The sequence below is a fragment of the Ctenocephalides felis genome, unplaced genomic scaffold (genome assembly GCF_003426905.1).
Source record: "Ctenocephalides felis isolate EL2017-DRISC unplaced genomic scaffold, ASM342690v1 CF-g0.4_SCAFFOLD_03572, whole genome shotgun sequence".
Taxonomy (NCBI): domain Eukaryota; kingdom Metazoa; phylum Arthropoda; class Insecta; order Siphonaptera; family Pulicidae; genus Ctenocephalides; species Ctenocephalides felis.
Genome location: NW_020539726.1, coordinates 22062208 through 22082837, shown reverse-complemented (window position 1 = coordinate 22082837; position 20630 = coordinate 22062208). Strand labels below are relative to the sequence as shown.

Genomic DNA, 20630 nt, shown 5'->3' with positions numbered 1-20630 from the left:
ACAACTTACTTAACCCAAAAATTAGATTTTGAAAATTTATCATTACAAGATTTACGTAGTAGCAGATGCTTTCATTAATCATTTAAATCATATTAATGCTTTGATACATCATACTTATGTTTTTAAATTTTTATTTTTAAATTTGATGGTACATCGATTTATCAATTTTTTCTTAGTACAATATACAACGTAGAACATTCTGATATGTTTATTAAAGTTTAATTATTTATAATGTGAAATATGCTAAAAGATTTTTAATGTTTTAATTTGAATAAACATCAAAATCTCAATTTTGGTAATTTAATTTATACATCTTAAATAATCGTTGATTAAATTTTAAATGGCATTTATGACATTATATAATATTTATATATGAATTTCAAAACTTTTGCCTTCATGCAGTAAAATTTATTGAACAATAAATAACATTTTTTTCTTGGACGTGTAAAGAACATAATAAGTCAAATTCAAAATATTTAATTTGCTTATCTAATGGATCTTTCTGAAAAATGCTGCATATCTCTGATAATTTGAAATTTAAGCCGACAATAATTTAGATACAGAAATTTTACATTCTCTATTTTTATAGTATTATATCGATTTATTTAAATTAAGTCAGGGGTGAAAAGAACTAATTCAATCTTCCCTAGCAACAGAAAGTGTTATCAAACATGTGGCCCCCTTAGCTGGCAAAATTATTATCGTATTATTTATTAATTAAACTAAATACAAATTTTTTATATCTTTTAGTCTTAGATCGTTTTTTTATTTAAGTGCCTTAAGAAAAGTGTTAAATCTCACTTAGCAACAGAAAGTTCTATCAGATATGTGGCCCCTTCAGTTGCCAAAACCATTATCGAATTATATGTCTTGCGTGTCATATAATTTATTCTAATGCAGTTTATATTTATAGAAACAAATCTTAATATAATTTAAAGTTTGATTTTTGGCAGTAGATTAAACGTGCTTATTCAATAGGACAAGATTAAATCCGCGTTGTCGCTTTATATTGCAACTGCAGCATGCACAATTAAAAAACGAATGCAGTTAAGTGCATTTCATCTCTGCAAAATTTCATCTCGGTATTATTTATAACTCTTCAAATAATTGCTTGATATATATTTGAAGATTTTTAAATCTCTTATTGCATTGTTTTCAAATGTACTTATGCAAGCGCTCAATGACTTAAGTGCATATTATATCAATTTATTGTCTTTGACAATGCATTCTCATAATTCTAATCAAATGATAATTTGCTGATATTTTTAGTGATTCACACCATTTTAATAGCTACACGCCCATATATTATTGTAATAAATCAAATATTTTGAAAAGCACTAACTTTACTTGACCTAAAAAAATTGATCTAGTGTTTCCTATTTCACTATTTTTAAAGAGATATAAGGAGTTGCATATTATATCAAACAAAATATAAACAGTAATTCATTAATCGAAATGGACCTATTTTTGCTTAGTTAGGCAGAAGACGAAGCAATTTTAACTATACTATTTTTTTTACTATTATTCAATATTTTATCGCACACCGTTAAAAATTTTTGGTTAAATTATTTTTGGTTTAGCTGAATTAGCATTTTATTGTGAACAGCATATATTCAAATCATAACTTCAAATTAAAACTATTTTTAATTAAAATCTTGATAAAGAAAATATTTTTTCCATATTATTTATAAGTATAATATTTATTTATTCTTGTACTATTTTTTGGCCTCACGTATTAGTAAACTTTCGATTTTTTTAAACTATTATGCAATAATTAGAAGCACAATATAACGATTTTTTTAAACGAGAGGCATAGATTCAAATCTATAAGTATTTTTTTAATTTACTTATAGCTATAATATTTATTTAATTTTTACTTATTTTATTGGCCTCGCCTATAGAAAACTTTTTATATTTTTTAATATTTTGCAATAATTTATAACACAGTATAAAGAATTTATTATTTGTAATTTAGCCGAAATTACAAAATTTAGAAAGCACCTATTCTAATCTATAGATATTTTTTTAATTTACTTATTTTATTGACTTTATATATAGTAAATTTTTTATCTTGACAATATTATGCAATAATTTATAGCACAGTATAAAGATTTTGAAAAAAATTATTTTTGATTAATCCAAATTAGCATTATATTTCCAGAAGCACATATTCAAATCACAACCTCAAATCCCAACAATTTTTATTCAAATCCCGGATAAAATACTTTTTTTAAATTATAATTATATGAAAAATCATATAAAGTATCAATACGTTTTTGAAATTAGAATTCATTATTAATTAAAAACAATTTAAATACTTAATTAACGTACTAACAAGGAGAACCTCAGATTTACTCTTCTGGGATTTGGTGAAACTTTGCACGATGGTAGAGTTGATAGTCAAAACGAACTGTTTAAAATAATATAGGCCTATGATACGCGGTTTAATTAAAAAAATAATTAAAGATTTTGGAAACAGATCGCGGGCAATACATACATCTACAGTGTTCAGTATTAACCCTTTCCACTCGGATGCCGCCACTCCGGCGCCAAAATACATACAAATTTAGAAAAGCCCGAGTGGAAAGCATCTAAATTTAAATAATTTAGATGCTTTCATAATCGAAATTTCATACATTTTATAATCTGTCAAAACCCGAAAATTATTTTTTTTCTTTTTTAATTTACACATTGTTTTTTTTTTTTTTTTATTATACTATATGGTATTAATCACAAGTACATAATTCAATATTTTATTAATAGCACCAAAATATTCGCACTTTTTAAACTAACAGAAATTTAAAATAACACAAAATTATCTAGTATTATGTTTTAGATCTAGATTTAAAAATTTTACCGCTAAATTTTAAATTCTTAATTAGATAAGAGAATTGAAAATGATCAGGGTCGAATACTGTAAGTGTATATTTTTTGTCAAAATTTATTTTTAATATTGCTAAAATATTTATAATTATTATCAGTAAGTACTAATGATATTTTTTTTAATTGTTTTGAGTATTCAATAATAGCTTGTGAATAAAAACGTTTATACAGGATACATATTTGGGAATGTATTATTTATTCAAAAATAGAGATTCACTTAAAACTTTTGCATCATAATATTATTTTAATATTTTTATATTGCTTTAAAATTTAAATAATTTAGATGCTTTCAAATTAAAATTACTTTACATATTTATATTTTAAAATTTATTTAATTTATTAAATTTATTTAATTTACACATTTTTTATTATTTTTATTATACTTATGCTATTAATCACAAGTAGGTATTGATTAATCACAGTAGCAATGGTTTAATAATGTCACCAAAAATATTCCCACTTTTTTAAACTAACAAAAATTAAAGACAACTCAAAATTATCTGGTTTTATTTTTTTTAAATCTTACCGTTAAATTTTAAACACTTTCACTTAAAAAAATCACAAATTAAAACTGTGATGTTTCTTAGCTGTGATCACGTTGAACGTTGAACCACGAATGAATCAGCTACTCTCAACTACCAACCGTCTTGATAAATTTTCTTTTATAGCTTTCATAATGAGCTTCTGATAAAACATAATTATCAAACTAATTATATTGCTCAAGAACAAAATATTTATATTTATTCGATAGCGACTGTTCTTGGCAGAAAAATTCTTTAAATTGGAAAATTTAACAGATCCGAATTGTGAATATTGGTTTTTCTATTAGTATAATTATACAGCCTACAGCTGTTCTATTGTGAAACTCTTATGAGGTTGTTTAATTTGGAGTAATTTAAAACAGGCATGCTGCCAATTGTTTTTACATTTTATAATGAACAAAACAAATGGTTCATTAGGATTTTTTCGTATATTTCGAACGAAAAATTATTTTTCTTGATGAAGAAACGTTACCAAATATTTTAAAATATAAAACCAAAGTATCAAAGCCTAAAAATTATGGTTAACGGCAGTTACCACAACATTATTTATATTTTTCTGTTATAACGATGGAATTATTCGAAAATATTTTAAAATTGTATTTGCTCTTTAAAAGTGTTAAAGGTTTAAAAATACCGCGGGTAAAAAGAGCCACTATCATTATCTAAAAAACAAGCCAAACATAATTTGTAAAAGGATAGTATCATTTAATACTATCAAAATTGAAAATCATTAAATCCCCTTAAAATTAAAAAAAACCCGTCGATGTGTTTTCCCCTAGGTTGTTCCTTCTTACTCCGCCTTTTATTTAGGGTAAAATGGAACAAATGACAGATTTTAGAAAAATAGTAAAAAACGCACTTCTATAATTAAGAGTTCAGTGGAAATTTTACTGAACATTCTTCTTAGTTTTTTGTTTGAAACATGTGATATATTGTCATGTAGTTCACTTAGTTAGACACTAATATCATTGAAATTGAAATTACACCTTTGTGCCCCGCCTTAACCTAATTTTAATTTTTTTTGTGGTTACATTATTATTATTATTTAAAATTTGATGAGAATGAAGAGATTATATGATTCATCTCATTTTTCTAATTGTAAGTAATATATATAATCGTATATAGAAAAAAAGATTAGTTTCAAGCCAGAAATCAGAAATTCATGTTACAACTAAATATTTTGTTCAAAATGCTATAGGTATTGTAAAAAAACGATTTCGTGAAATATCTATTAAACTAGTGGTGCATGGCATCGTACTTTAAGGCAAATTGCTGGTACTTCCTGTACCAGAATTATATATTCGAGAAAAAATAGTAACAATAAATATTGATCAATGATTAATAACAATTGTTTTAAATATTTCCAAATAGATAACTATAAATACTATACATTTTATCGTCTTTGCCAAAAACTAATCAGCACATATTTCCATCAATAGGAATCGAATGTTTTTTGAATCATTTTTTTGAATTGTATCTAATCATACAAACACACACACACATACATCAATTTTTTCTGAGGTATGCCAAAATGTTCAGAAACATTTCAATTTCGTTTTTTTGCGATTACTATAACTTACCCTAAAGAAAGTTTATAATATTTTTTAGGATACTGATTATTTATAAATTACTTTATAAAAAGTCAACAAGTTTAAAAAGGTTTTCATGACAACTTTGCGTAGAATAAACAATATATTTTTTTGTGTTATTAACTTCCCGAAGGAGAAGTTTATGCTTTCATCAAAAAATCCGATTCGCTAATTTTATGTTTTCTCGACGTTTCAAGCCATTCTGAATCGAATGAGACCAAATTTGGAAAAAGTATGTGTGTGTGTGTGTGTGAACAGATTTTTTGCTGTAAATCGACGTTTTCTCCAAAACGGCTGGACCAATTTCAAAAACTTAAAAGCCATTCGATGTATCTCGATGAGGACTATCGTTTCTGAGTTTTGTGCGGCGATCGGCCGGGCCGTTTCTTTGTAAAATGCAGAAAAGTGAAAAATTTTTCGTCCACGTTTTAGCCCGCAATTCTGAATCGATTCTAAAAATTCAAAAACCATTCGATAGATATTGGTTGGGAATCGTGCTGATTAGTTTTTGGTAAAGATCGGCCGGGCCGTTTTCTTGTAATAAAGTTTAAAAAAAAAAATTCGACGATTTTTATGATTTTTTTTTGACGGTAGATACCATTGTTTTCTAGGTCATAATAAAATATTTACGGCCCTACGACAACTCGTTTAGCTTTAAAAATTCGTCAAAGTTTGCAAAAATTGGTATCGTTTTTTTGACATTTGTCAAAATTAGACTTTTGATCGCCGTTTTCTCAAAAACGCCTGAACCGATTTCAGAAATTTAAAAGCCATTAAATGTATCTCAGTGAGGACACTCAGTTTGTCAGTTTTGTGCGGCGATCTGTCAAGCCGTTTCTTTGTAATTTGAAAAAAAGTGTTAAACTTTTCGTCCACATTTAAGCTCATCCTACCGAACCGATTTTAAAAAATCAAAAACTGTTCGAAAGATATTGGTTGGGAATGGTACTGATTAGTTTTAGGTGAAAATCTACCGAGCCGTTTTCTTGTAATTAACTGTTGAAAAAAAAACTTAAGCCGATTTTTATGGATTTTTTTTTAGCGATATATACCATGGTCTTATAGAACTTACTGAAATATTACGGCCTTACGACAAATAGTTTGATTTTAAAAATTTATCAAAGTTTGAGAAAATGAGTAGCTCTTTTGACATTTGTTAAAATAAAACTTAGACTATTTACTGGGTAGAATGATAGAGAATAAACTATTAAAGTCCTGGAAACTGGTTCAATTATAAAAATTATTGATTTTTGAAAATGTGCTTTTAGAAAATACTCCGAGTCAAAGTGTTCGTTCGTTTTCAATTATGTGTAATAAATCCACTCGGAAAACTTTTAATAACTCATAAATTAATTAATTTTTTATTGATTAGGTCGATTATTTAAACATATCGGGAAGTTTATGTAACTTGCCTCAAGGCTAAATACCAAACCAACTAGTTTTAGGTATTTGATTTGGGGCATTTATAAATATTTTAATAAAGGTTATCCAATTTGATTCAATCGTTTGAGTAGTATCGAAGAAAAGTGTCTATGACAAATTAATATCTTCTTCAAAGTATCAAAAATTTTATAATCGTTCTAGCACCACCTGCACATAATTGTTCTCTGAATTTTTCAAAGAAAACAATATATATACTGCTGTAAGTTCATAATAAAACAGCATATAAATTATCATAATGTATTTACATAAAAGTCATCTTATTTCGTATATACATCATGTTTAAACATCAACCAACTATCTAAAACTTAGATTTTCGAATTCAACTCCATAAATTTAAACTTCTTAAATAGTTTAAACGAATAGAATATTCATAGTAAAATAATCAATCACAGAATCAATTTTGCATACTATATAAATAACGTTTATTATTCTGCACTTTAATGCAAAATATTTATATTTTTTTTAAATCTATCTACCATTATAAAAATATATTGATGGCATAAATGTATTTACATAAAAGTCATCTAATTTCGTATATACATTATGCTTAATAGAGTTGTACAAGATGGCAAATATTTTACTTTTCGTAAAATTTTATGAGAGCAAAGATGTATTACTTAAAAGTCATCTAATTCCGTACATACATGTCATGTCTCATATAAATTCACACAAATGAAATACACTTTTTGTCATTGTACAATTAATCCAAAAAATAAATTGTATAATTGATGAATATAAATATTAAGTGAAATTATTAAGAGTACAGAAGAAAATTTTGGAATCAAAATAATTGATCTTATGGAGATTCGAAGAAAAACATGTGAAAATACCGGAAAACAATATAATGATTTTTTACTGCCAATAATTTACTTCATATTTTATAAAGTAAATCAATGCCTAGTAATTAATTCAGTAAAATTATGTATAACTTTAACGGGGTGTGTATTGCATTATAAGTACCATTGCAAATTTATAGCCTAATCTACGCGTTTATATTGTAATTATTTTCTAAAAAAAATTTTTAGCCTAAGAAATCAAAATTTTATTACAATTTGGTTTTTTCATTCTTTTCTGCAACTTTATGATTTGAATCAGAATCATTTTGAGGTACTGGTGTTTTCTTCTGGAATCGTCTTTCAATTTCTTCCAATGACTTTCCTTTTGTCTCAGGAACGCAGAATATCACAAACAGAATACTGGAAGCGCATAGGACAGAATATAGCCAAAATGTTCCGGCTGATGTTAAAATATCCTGCAAAATACAATATATTATTTATCTTATGATAATTATTAATATTTTTTTAAATGTGATAATAAAAATAAAACTAGTTGAAAGTAGTACTTCGCCTCAAGGCAAGTTGCAAAAACTTCTCAATAGGTGTAATAAATAATTAATTAATTTAATTATTAATCGAATCAATCGAAATTGAGAGCTAGATATTTAGAATTGAACTGTTTATTTCGATTATCAAGTTTTCGCTCTCAATTAAATCTTAACAATGCGATTTCCAATTGATTTTTCTCAAACTCATTTCAATTATCTGTGATTATATTAATTATATTGCACAGACACGTGCTTCTGTGTTCTAAAATTATAATTTATTATTTCACATTTTAATGAATTGACAATGTTTGACTCATCACATCATAATAGCAACTTTTGACACAAATTTTGACTATATTTTTTAAAATTTCAATGAATTTTAGAATAAAACTTGCCGTAGAGACGCAAAATTTTAGTATGTTCTATAAGACCATGATATCTATCGCAAAAAAAGTTTCATAAAAATCGGATTTTTTGATGAAAACAAACTTTTTCTTCGGAAAGTTAATAATTATCAAACCATACTTTTATAAAAAGTGCTAACAAATGTGATTTGGAAAACTGTAACTCAAATTGATATGCAATATTAAGTGAGAAAGGTCACGATGGTCAGCTAACCCATTACAAAATTTATATACAGTAATGACAGTAGCAATTGCACATAAAAATAAATTACTTCATTTGGAAATAATGTTTTCAACTGCTGAACTAAAACTACTTTATTAAAAGCTAGATATACTGTCGGTAATGTAAGCATCATCAAAAATATTCTTAAATAAGAGCTTTCAAAGAGATATTAAAAAAATGAGGTTTATTACTTGAGAACACTTATTTTGCGTGCTGACTCAAATGTAAGTTGCTAAAATGAAAATGTATTCGAGGATTTAAGGAGGATTTTTAAGTCAAAAATACTTGTATCAAAAACATCAGACTACATCTACCACTCTAGGTCCTTAGTATGGCTATTTTTAATTTCCTTGCTCCCAAAGTTTCAAATTCTTCTAAATTGATAAAAAAATTCTCTGAAAGTTTTGACTTTTAATATTAACTCTAACATAGTCCGCACTTAAGCTAAAATTTCTTGATTTTCTTTCCCATGTAAATACTTTTTCATGAAATATATCCAATTTTTATTGTAAGTTTTTCATTTATGATCAAAATAATCAAATACAATGTTATTCTCAAAAGTTTGATTCACTTGTCGCTAAGTTATAAAACAAATGGAATTTTGCCCATGTCATTTTCATAGAAACTTTGGTTGGAGTGCGAACTATCTTAAAGTTAATATTAAGAACTAAAACTTTCAGAGATTTTTTTTATCAATTTGGAAGCATTTGAGCCCCTGGGAGCAAAGTAATTCAAAAACATTCATTTTAAGGACCACCTTGGTCTACATATTAAAAATTGAAGTAAAAATGGCAAAGGGATGCTATCGTGTTCTATGCAAGTACTTTCAAAGGGTTGTAGCGAAGTTACTAGCACCGTTATTATTTTTTATTTGTTTTTTTTGGTCAGCATTTTTATCAAAAAATTTAATACTTCTACTTACTTGTAACATGTGATATGTTTTAATAACTAAAAACATAGCTGCTAAATTAAATGAGCCGGCAATTGAACTTAGAAGGGCTCGTTGTTTTGCAGGGAACAGTTCGCCAATCAACAGGAATGGTATACAACCATATCCAAAGGAAAATCCAATCATAAATACTACTAAACTTACCAAGGGTAGGAACCTAAAATAGAAAATAATTAATTTAAACCTCTGAAGTAAACAGACTTGATTAAGTAACTTATGTCAAATGTTATTTTTTGTTAAAATAGCACATGTACAATATCAGAATTATTGCTTGAGCATGGATTTATAATTATAAGGTTAACTAACCATCAAGCAAAAAGTGCCTCTAAGACTAACATAACCAACAAGCAAGAAGTGCCTTGATAAATAATTTCTTTCACTACATTGCTTTAGCAACGTACAACATTAGAAAGACCTATGTTTCAATAAAATATTTAGTTTTACCCTAATGAATCATTTCCTTGTTCATGCAAATAGAAAGCAGCCCCCATAGATGCCATAGCCATGGACATCACTGCTCCGGAACCTATCAAAAGAGGTTTTCTTCCAGCTCTGTCGATTAGCAACAATGATAGACCATTGCATATTAATTGCACAAGACCTACGAGAATTGTTGCTATGTGTCCATCTAAAGAGGAACCTTAAATTGATGAATAATGTGAGTTAAACAAAGGATAAAGAATCATATAATTTTTGTTGTTGCAATTGATAGTTACCTGATGATCTAAATATATCTACGGTATAAAACACCACAGAATCTATACCGCTGAATTGTTGCAAAGCTAAAACTACTAAACCGATACCAAGTGGACAAAGGACAGGTCTGCTGGTTAAAGTTTTCCATGAGAAAGCCTTTTCGTTTTCATCATTACTATCCCTACAAAAAAACATATTGCAATCGTGACAATCATTTTTCATGCATCATTTTCTTACTTATTGATTTCTTCAGTCTTGGTTTCTGGCGTAGCTTCAACATTGGTATTTTTACCATTTGTTTCTATCATCAAAATGTCATTCTTCTTTTCTTCCAAATGAAGCCACTGTCGTGAAAGTTCAGCTTTTTCTGTTTTTCCATGACCAGCAAGCCACACCGGAGATTCCGGAAGAGGTATAACCACAAGAATAATCAAACCTACGTATAAATAAAATATTAACAGGTAAAAAGAAATTAGGTTTGGAGTAAAAATGCAATCAATGATGTTGTCTTACCGACACAAATCGCAGAACTCCAAGCTAATTTGTCCCATGGTAGCCAGGTTCCTAAAATGTAGGAGACCAGTATTCCACCAGACATAAATAGTGAAGGAAGAGATCCAAGTATTCCTCGAATATCTGGAGAACAGCATTCGCTAACCTACAGATGAAAATATTTTAATCATTATTATACGATTTTATAAATATGTAAAAAACGGACTGTTGCTCAATATTCTATTTAACGCGTTTGTCTGCCTCTATAAAGATGGGCATGACCTGTGTCTGACATACAAGATTTGGTAGAAAGCGAATAAAAGTTTTTATATAGGGCCATGTCAGTCATATGTGTGATTTAACAAATAGTGTTTTTCCAGGAATTTTGGCAAAAATTTTCATTAATGGATTAAATTTTCTTGCTACATTTGATTTATTTATTCAGTAAAAATTGGATAGAGGTCAATTTTAAGAACTCGAATTCAAATAATATAATGCTTATTTCTTGTATAGTTGTGCAATGCTGGTTACTATACAGTAAGGCGCTTTAAGCTTTTCGACTTTTCGGCTAAATCCGGTAAATTAATAATAGATTATGAAAAAGACATGATATATTTAAATATGTATTTAGATTTATATATCCATAATCAATTTTGGATTTTATTGTTCTCTGTTCAATTCCACCTTTATCCTTAAAACTCGCAATCAAAGAAATTTTTAATAAATTTGCGAAAATTGATAAAAGTATATGCCAAATTATGGGAATACATTTTTCTATTCGAGTTAAATTAGATTATAAGCATACACCTCTTTTGTGACTACATCACTGGTGGGGAAGTGATGTGGGTGACAGACAAATAAACCTGTTGTTCAACCCAACTGAAAGTTATACATTGCAATGATTCTTTATCAGGACGTTGTTATTCAAATAAATACCAAAAGTTGGTGAAAAATATCAGAATTGGCAAGAAGAAGCTTCTAAAATGTGAGACACTTGCTCATTCAGTATTGCCACAAGTACTTGAAAAAATAGAAGCAAAAAAAGAAGCAAAAAAATTGTGTAAAAAAGATGAATAATTTTCAAAATAATCACTTTCCATATTTTTTATCAATTATTTGCAAATAATTAAATTAGATGGTAAGCCAAAAATTATTAAAAAGAAGATAAAGCTTTCTTCCAATTCTTTCCAATCCTTATGACAAGCCATCCAATTATTTGTCACAAAGAATCTAAAATTTTTGCACCAAAAGTCTATTTCAAATCTACAGTTATTTATAATTAACTTATAAGTGCAGTATCTTGTTGCTGATTTAATAAAAGAAATGATTGACGATATTCAATATATATTATGAACATTAAATTTACTTACGTAAATTTGGGCACACGGAAGTACGACACCGACCATTAAACCGGTTAGAAATCTGCCAACAATTAACATCCACGGCGCAGTAGCTAATGCAATTAGAACCCAACTGCCAACCCAAAGTGGTGATGAAATCATCAATGTTCGCCGAAGACCAAGTTTTTGCATTAGAGGTGCTGACAGAAGAGAACCGATCAGGGCACCCAAAGGGGGAACGGAACCTAAAAAATGATTACATATAATAAAGACAGATCATCTGAGTTTGAAGAAAATATAAGTAAAAAAGACAGGGTGGATTATATGCATAAAAAGGATCACATGCATAAAAAGGATCACATGCATAAAAAGAATCACATGCATAAAAAGGACAGAAAAGAAGGATCACATGAGTTTGAAGAAAATATAATTAAGAAAGATAGAGAAAGATCACATACATAAAGAGGACAGAGAAGAAGGATCACATGAGTTTAAAGAAAAGATATTTGAAAATATGCTGCTAAGCTATTACATTTGAAAACTGAAAATATTTTTAACTTCCCGAAGGAGAAGTTTATGTTTTCATAAAAAAATCCGATTCGCTAATTTTATGTTTTCTCGACGTTTCAAGCCATTCTGAATCGAATGAGACCAAATTTGGAAAAAGTATGTGTGTGTGTGTATGTGTGTGTGTGTGTGTGTGTGCGCGTGTATGTGAACAGATTTTTTGCCGTAAATCGACGTTTTCTCAAAAACGGTTGGGCCGATTTCAAAAATTTAAAAGCCATTCGATGTATTTCGATGAGGACTAGCGTTTCTGAGTTTTGTGTGACGATCGGCTGCGACGTTCGAAAAACCGTTCGAAAGATATTGGTTGGGAATCGTGCTGATTAGTTTTTGGTAAAGATCGATCGGGCCGTTTTCTTGTAATAAAGATTTAAAAAAAAATCGACGATAATTATTATTATTTTTTTGACGGTAGATACCATAGTCTTCTAGATTATACTAAAATATTACGGCTCTACGACAACTCGTTTAGCTTTAAAAATTCATCAAAGTTTGCAAAAATTAGTATCGTTTTTTTGGCATTTGTCAAAATTAGACCTTTGATCGACGTTTTCTCAAAAACGCTTGAACCGATTTCAGAAATTTATCTCAAAGAGGACTATTGTTTGTCAGTTATGTGAGACGATCTGCCAAACCGTTTCTTTGTAATTTGAAAAAAAGTGTTAAACTTTTCGTCCACATTTAAGCTCAAACTACCGAATTGATTTAAAAAAATCAAAAACTGTTCGTAAGATATTAGTTGGGAATGATACTGATTAGTTTTAGGTGAAAATCTACCGAGCCGTTTTCTTGTAATTAACTGTTGAAAAAAAAATTTAAGCCGATTTTTATGGAACTTTTTTTAGCGATATATATCACGGTCTTATACAACTTATTGAAATATCACGGCCTTACGACATTTAGTTTAATTTTAAAAATTAATCAAAGATTAAGAAAATGAGTATTTTTTTGACGTTTGTTAAAATTAAAATTAGACGATTTACTTGGTATAACAATAGAATACTTGATTTTAATGAACATACTAAACCATTAAAGTCCTATGGAACCTTGTTCAATTATGAAAACTGGTGATTTTTGAAAATTTGCTATTAGAAAATACTCCGAGTCAAAGTGTTCGTTCGTTTTCAATCATGTGTAATAAATCCACTCGGAATACTTCTAATCACTCATAAATTAAATTATTTTTTATTGATTAAGTCGATTAATTACACATATCGGGAAGTTCATGTAACTTGCCTCAAGGCTAAATACCAAACCAACTAGTTTTTTATTGATTTATTTGATTTTTTAGCTAATTGTATGAATGAGTTTGAATAAGTATATTCTATAATTAAATATGTAAGACATCACTTCTCATTGTTTTTTTATCTTGCTATTACCGAATATTCTATATGAAGTTCTGGTTTTTAACGGACCTCACTATTTACCTCATTTGGCATTATTATCATATTTAATTACTAATTACCTGCCCAAGATAATGCCTCGTTATCAGGAATTAAATGAGGAGACAAATCTCTCAGTGACGGTAGCGCCGAAGCGGAATAACCGCGAACTAAGCCAATTCCTAGAAAGGCCATTGAAACTGCAAGGGTCAACCATAGCTGGAAAGAAAAAAATGAATTATTGTCAAAAATAAAAAGTTTTGTTGTCTATTACGCCAATTTAAAACTCAGATCTATAATTGCGTCCACCAATACATTTTTTAAAGAAAGCCCTTGGAACTTTCTAATCAATTCTGTTCCCTCATCTCCAACTATCCAAATTAGACATACTACAACACAACACTAATATATGATTTTTGTATATTTTATTTCACAGCATAAGCTTATTTAAATATATACAAATATTATATGTATTTAATATTATTAATTGTGAAATAATATGTTCAAAGAAAGACTCTAGAGCTAAGATTTAGGCATACTTGCGACATTACCACTCATGCCATAGTATAAAATGACACTCTTCTTAAAAAAGTAACTTTTTAGAAGGTAACCCAATGGTTGGCCCATCTCCGTTCGATATTTTTTTTATCAAAACTTTTTATTGATGACTCTAAGTTTGATGCAACAATTCTTAGGAAAGGGTTTTTAAACTTGGAAAATATTTTATTTAGATATAGAATTAGATAAAATATTAGAAATAATACTGCTTGATATCAGGTGATTCGATATAGGAATCGAACTTGGAACCTTGGGTTGCACAGCCAAAGCTCTTGCCACATAGACATGGTAAAGCCGTCTTATACTAAATAACATATTTGATAATTAATCTGTATGAAAATCTTTCAATGGATAATGATTATTTAAATTTAATGGCAAAATGATTATCAACGCTCTATGAAAACATCTAAATAGGATTATCTAAATTATCTATACGTTTTTTTGCATTATTTCGCATTTTGTGCATTGATAATGGTCAATCAATTTCTTTTCTAATAATCGATTAGCAGATTATTTTATTTGTAAGTTCAATTGATGAGCTTTAGACAGAATTATCTAAAGTTTTCTTCAAGAGCTTTTGTAAATTTTGATATTAGTTGATCAATTCCTTTTTAATAGATGTACATATTCAATGATGAGATCTAAATAGGAAAATAGAATAAACTAAACTATGATATTGGTTAATCATTTTCTTTTTGAGGTGTAAATTAGTTGTCTAGTAGGTTTTCATATTGTTTTAAAGAGAAAAGAGTTAGAATTTAAAAAATATAATATATAGAATTCACTCATCATTGACCATGTACATTTATTAAAAATAAATTGATTAGCCAATATCATAATTTACAAAAGCTCTTATAGAAAACGAAAAGATAAATTTAGTTAATTCTATTCAGATCTCATCATTGAACATGTAAATAATCATCTAGTGTTTTATTTGAAGTCGCTTGGCAAGTGGCATTTTAATCTTATTTTCTTAAAAAAATATAGAAAAAATAAAAATTTTCCCTACTTTCTATATCAATTGTTATCCTTACAACTGCAATTGTTTCTATAATTTGATTAGTCACAAGTTCACGGTTTTATCTTAAACCAAAACAATAAAATATAAATAAAACATGATCTATGCGTCATCGCACAGCTGATTTTTAATATCCTCCTTGAACTGTTACCAAATAAATGATAAGGTGCATTTTCATATAAAATTCACAATGACATAGATATTACGTATATACATTTAAATAAATTGGACGGATGTAGTTATACAGAGCACGATTGCTTATTGTTGCAGTAATATTGTAGATTCATATAACTGCGCCTATATTTATATGAAGGTTGTCAGAATTCGACAAACCTTAAATTAAATTAAAAAATTGATTTAAAAAAAAATTTAAAAAAATGAAAATGAAAGAAGTTTATGCGTTAAAATTGATAATAATGAACTTAGAAAGTACGAAGAAACAAAGTTCAATATTAAATACTATAATTTATCTATTATGCAATGACTTATTGAATAACATCGTTAATAATTAGAAAACATATAAAAACAATGTATAAACGTAAGGTTCTAATAGGTAATTAAATTAAATGAAAGATCATTTAGTATTAGAAACTTTTTGTTATTTTATCAATATGTTTTAAAGTAATAATTAAATGCTTACATGAAGAATCGCTTAATATTAGAACTTTTTGTTATATTATTTAGGGGGAAGTCCTCTAGTGGCGGACACCTAAGGTTATTTATAAAGAAATCAAAAAATATTTTACGAAATGTTTATTAAATTATGATTTATGTTAGACTTGTATTTTGAAATGAAAAAAATTATACTTGCTTAAATAATACGTGTTAAATAGAGTGTCCGATGCTTGGTGCCGTCCGGCGTTACGGGACTTTCCCTACATTTTATTAATGTAATGTATTTCTATGATTTATAGATTATCATATTTGGAATATAAAAACTACAGATAGAATAATAGAGCTTCTTTTTTTATATTTTATGAAGAAAATTGATTTTGAAAGTCAATGTGAAGAAAGATTAAATTGGGCTCGAAACGTATAGAAATCAATTAAAAATATTTTTTTATAGCATTTACTCTATAATTTTTTTTTCTAATTTTCATTGTAAAAACGTGAAAATTTACAATAAATACAATACCAAAAATGCAATATCAAAAACTTCCTACATTTATTAAAATACACAATTATATTGAGGTTAATTACATTTTCACATGAAATCGGTTCAGGTGTGATCTTTCTATTAGCTTTACAGCTTCATGTTTAAATCTCAAATATTATTGTCATTTACAATAAGTATTTCACAGATGTTTTAAAACAAAATAAACATGCTAATTACACTCTTTTGTTCTTATAAGAAATCTATGAAGACTTTAATATACATGCACTTTATTTATCAAATATTCCATTACATGTTTGCGATAACAAGATCAACGACTTCAATAAATAATTAGATTAATTACTAATCATGAATCTTCATTTTATTTTATTAATTATTCCGTGGTTTTATAAAATGACGAATTTCGAAATGGTGTTATGTGTAATAATAATCAAATAAATATGTGTACTTATTTAGTTATATAAATTCATTTCGAGTAAAATTATTTAAAATAATTTATTCATCTCATATAGATTAAAATGGGATTAGTTCAGTAATTTTAAAAAATTAAATAAATTATTGTTACAATTTTACCGAAAAAATCATAAACAAAGGGACCTGATATAATGATAATTAAATAAATTTTATAGTTTTTATTGTGTATATGTATTTAAAAATACTGAAGAGATTAGTTACATTAACACACATTCACTCTTTGAAAAATTAAATTCATTTAACGTTTGAAATTCATAAGTCAATACATTCATTCAATTTATTTGAATTGCTAATATATATGCTTATATACAAATTTAACATATGGTGTGTTGACCTTAAATTTTCATTTAACTTCTTGACTAATTTTATTTGTTTTGCTAATCTTAAGCAAATGTTACATGATTTAATTTATATATTTAATTATAATCAATATATTTGCTTAAACACTCTTTAATTTTCATGGGTTAGTGGAGCAAATAATCGAAGATATAATTTTATTATCAGGTAATTATAATTAATACGATTTATGATTCATGTTTTACTCTATTTTTATTATGATTCTGACTTTAAAAACAGAACTAAAATTAAGAGTAGATTTTTTTCTTTAACAGAATAAAATAGTTTTTATGATGGTCATTGTTAATAGGGATCTATATACATTTTAGGAAAATATATTAAACATTTAGTTTATATTTAGTATTTTATTCATATTATTTATTAACAATAAATTTTAATACTTTTTTTAAAAATAATAATTAGCATTTGAAACCAAATTAAAACATAGTCTCGTAATAATATACTCTTTATATACGAGTAAGTGGCGGTTTTGTCACTATTTTTAAACAAGGATAAAAATTTTAAATTTTATCGCCGAGGTTGTTTTTGTAGTAGAGAGGTTAATAAATTATAGCTTTATAATGCAAATGATGCAATCTTGATGCGCATATAAACTGTTATATAATGACATTCTTGAAAAAAATAATATTTTTTTTTAATTTATATATTGTACATGTACTGATGAAAATTACTATACTAAAAAAATCTTAAAGTAAGGCATCAGAATTTTTTTTCTGATTTTCTTTTCACTGATTAACACTAAAACTGATATTTTTGTTATTCCAACGTTCTTAATTGTTATTGAAATAATAAAACATTAAAACTAATTACAAATAATATATTTTTAAAATACTATTATGAGGACATTTAGAATATTACTTGTTGTGGTATTCACCCTTTACAATAGTTATAAATAATATTATAAATTCGATATAACAATCAATATGAAAGACGCAATACGTTGTTGGCTTACAGCTCATAGATTGTATCAGAGATAAGAATGACGCATGACCGTTGCAACATTGTATGCAAGTCAGTAACGGTTTTGTAGGGTTTTGCGTCTAAAGTAAACAAGTATGAATAATTTTTAACGTATTTTTCTGGAAGAATAATTACGTCACCATCAGAGATTATAAAAAGCCGAGAGACTACCGATTGGCGTTCATTTGTCGACTAAACGCCAAACAGTTCACATCACTCTTATTCAAAAATATCAATTGTGTATTAAGTGTAACCAAGTAATGAATTAAATAAAATTTATAAATGTCTTCAGATGTTTAATTAAATATTCCACAGTGGTAAAGTTTATGATAGCAGCAGAAGAACCTAATTTTAATTGTTGACATCGTTGGTACGCAACATAATTGTTGGCAACGGATCCACAACATAAATTGTTGTAAGCCCAGGGGTGCACAACATACTATCCGGATATTCACATTTACGAATTTACACATTTTATTATATAAATATGATAACCAAGTTTATTTGGATTTAAATGTTACTTCAATTAAAGGAAAATTAAGCAGACTCTATTAATTTTTATTTCTTTTTTTTATATTACTAATTAGCAAATTATTTTAACAATTAGTTACTGTTTAACGATTAGAAAATCATGTATTATAAGGTATCAGAACTGAGCGTTTCAATAAAATTAAAATATTCAGTTTTTCTATAATTTTATATTTTATTATTTTAATTTATCTTTTCAAACTCAAAACGTAATTCACTGTAAGAATTCTTTTTTAACAAAAATTTAAATTAAAATACCAGAAAAAAATATTTCAAAATAAGTAAAATTTATTTCCCTATAACAGTTCTATGTCTTAAACGTATTTAAGGTTTTATTTTAATTATATAAAATGAGTTTGACTGATGTATACAAATTTATTTAATTAGATTTAGATCATTTTATCGTAAGAATTTAATAGTTAAAATTGTCTATTAAAACTCCACACATATATCATTCAAAAAAAAATTTTTTACAAGGAATTTAAATTAAGTCACAGACAAAATTTTATTTTATCATTAGTAAAATTTATTTCCACGAAAAACTGATTTATCTACTTATGTATAACTGATTATGTTTGAACATAGCCTTTCTTCTTTTTCTCCATAAAAGTTAGACTATTTTAGTTTTTATTTTAATTATCAAAATATAAGTCTGTTTAATATTCTAATATCAGCATACAAATATTTTTGAAGTTATTCGTGGGGCTCTAAATCAGAAAAAACGTTTCAATAAAAAAATAACTTTGGATGATTTATGAAGAATTTTAGATTAAGACATTAACAAAATATTATTTTAAATTAAGTAAAAATTATTAATACAATAAACTAAAGATACCTGATTGAAAAAATAGTTTTGTGTCTACGTGGATCGTTTTACTATTTTAGGTTTCATTTTATTATTACAAAATGTGTCTGATTGATGTTTTAACTACTTGTAACATTCTTAAAAAGCACTTTTATACAATTAAAATATTTAGTTTTCGATGATTTAACCATAAGAATTTAATAGTTCAAATTAACACAAAAATTACTGTGAGAAGTCTTCTCATCCTGGATATTAAATTAAAGCACCAATTTCATTTTATAGAAGTAAAATTTATTTTCACGAAAAACTAAATTTTTTTGAAAAACTAAATTCTTTTTTTATAACAAAACTGGATTAAGTCACTATCGAAATTTTATATTTCCACGGTGAACTTGCATAGCTACTTAAATACTTTTACTTTTACTTTACTATTTTAGGTTTAATTTTATTTATAAAAATTTATGTCCCATTAATGTTTTAAGCAATTAAATATTATTATTTTATTCAAATCGGTAAATGCTATTCAATAAACTTCGAATATTTTGATGTGGGTTAATTAACCGTATTAAAAATTTTAATAAATTTTTATTCCAGTTTATCTGTTAAAACCCAACACGTATATCACTGCAAAATTTCTCCTTTACGAGCAATTTAAATTGAGGCACCAACGAAATTTTATTTTAATTTTATGAAAATTTATTTCCACGAAAAACTGTATGTACCTGTTTGAAAATCGCCCTTCGCCGTTCCTTCCTGCGAATTCTCTCCATGTTTTAGTCTAAAATCTATCTCTCTAATAGGTATAACTCTATTGGGCTATCACTAGGAGCTCTTATCAGACACTACTGTGACAACCATCACCTATCCTAGATGGGCTACGTACAAGTAACGAACAATTCTAGTTTGTTCAAATAATTCACAAACAATTACATTTAATTAAATTCATGAATGTCCTGCGTCTTGCTGTGCAAACACGAGTATC

At 26.9% G+C, this 20630-nt stretch overlaps 1 protein-coding gene across 1 annotated transcript; it reads right to left on the bottom strand.

Annotated features, from left to right (window-relative positions):
* Window positions 1–7502: 7502 nt before the first annotated feature.
* Window positions 7503–20418, bottom strand: LOC113388210 (facilitated trehalose transporter Tret1-2 homolog). Its single transcript, XM_026625611.1, has 9 exons — window positions 20371–20418; window positions 13918–14053; window positions 11916–12130; window positions 10567–10711; window positions 10291–10489; window positions 10074–10234; window positions 9802–9997; window positions 9331–9514; window positions 7503–7709 (listed from the first exon to the last, which is right to left on the bottom strand). The coding sequence occupies exons 1-9, from the start codon at window positions 20416–20418 to the stop codon at window positions 7503–7505; spliced, it is 1491 nt and encodes a 496-aa protein (XP_026481396.1).
* Between the last annotated feature and the right edge of the window lie 212 nt (window positions 20419–20630).

Bases quoted from the DNA above. Each gene is read 5' to 3' on its own strand.
- LOC113388210 (XM_026625611.1), bottom strand. From the start codon at position 20,418: ATGGAGAGAATTCGCAGGAAGGAACGGCGAAGGGCGATTTTCAAACAG. The intron at 9,998-10,073 runs GTAACTATCAAT...CATCAATTTAAG, and splicing joins AGATATATTTAGATCATCAG to GTTCCTCTTTAGATGGACAC. The intron at 7,710-9,330 runs GTAAGTAGAAGT...TGTATTTTGCAG, and splicing joins AAACATATCACATGTTACAA to GATATTTTAACATCAGCCGG.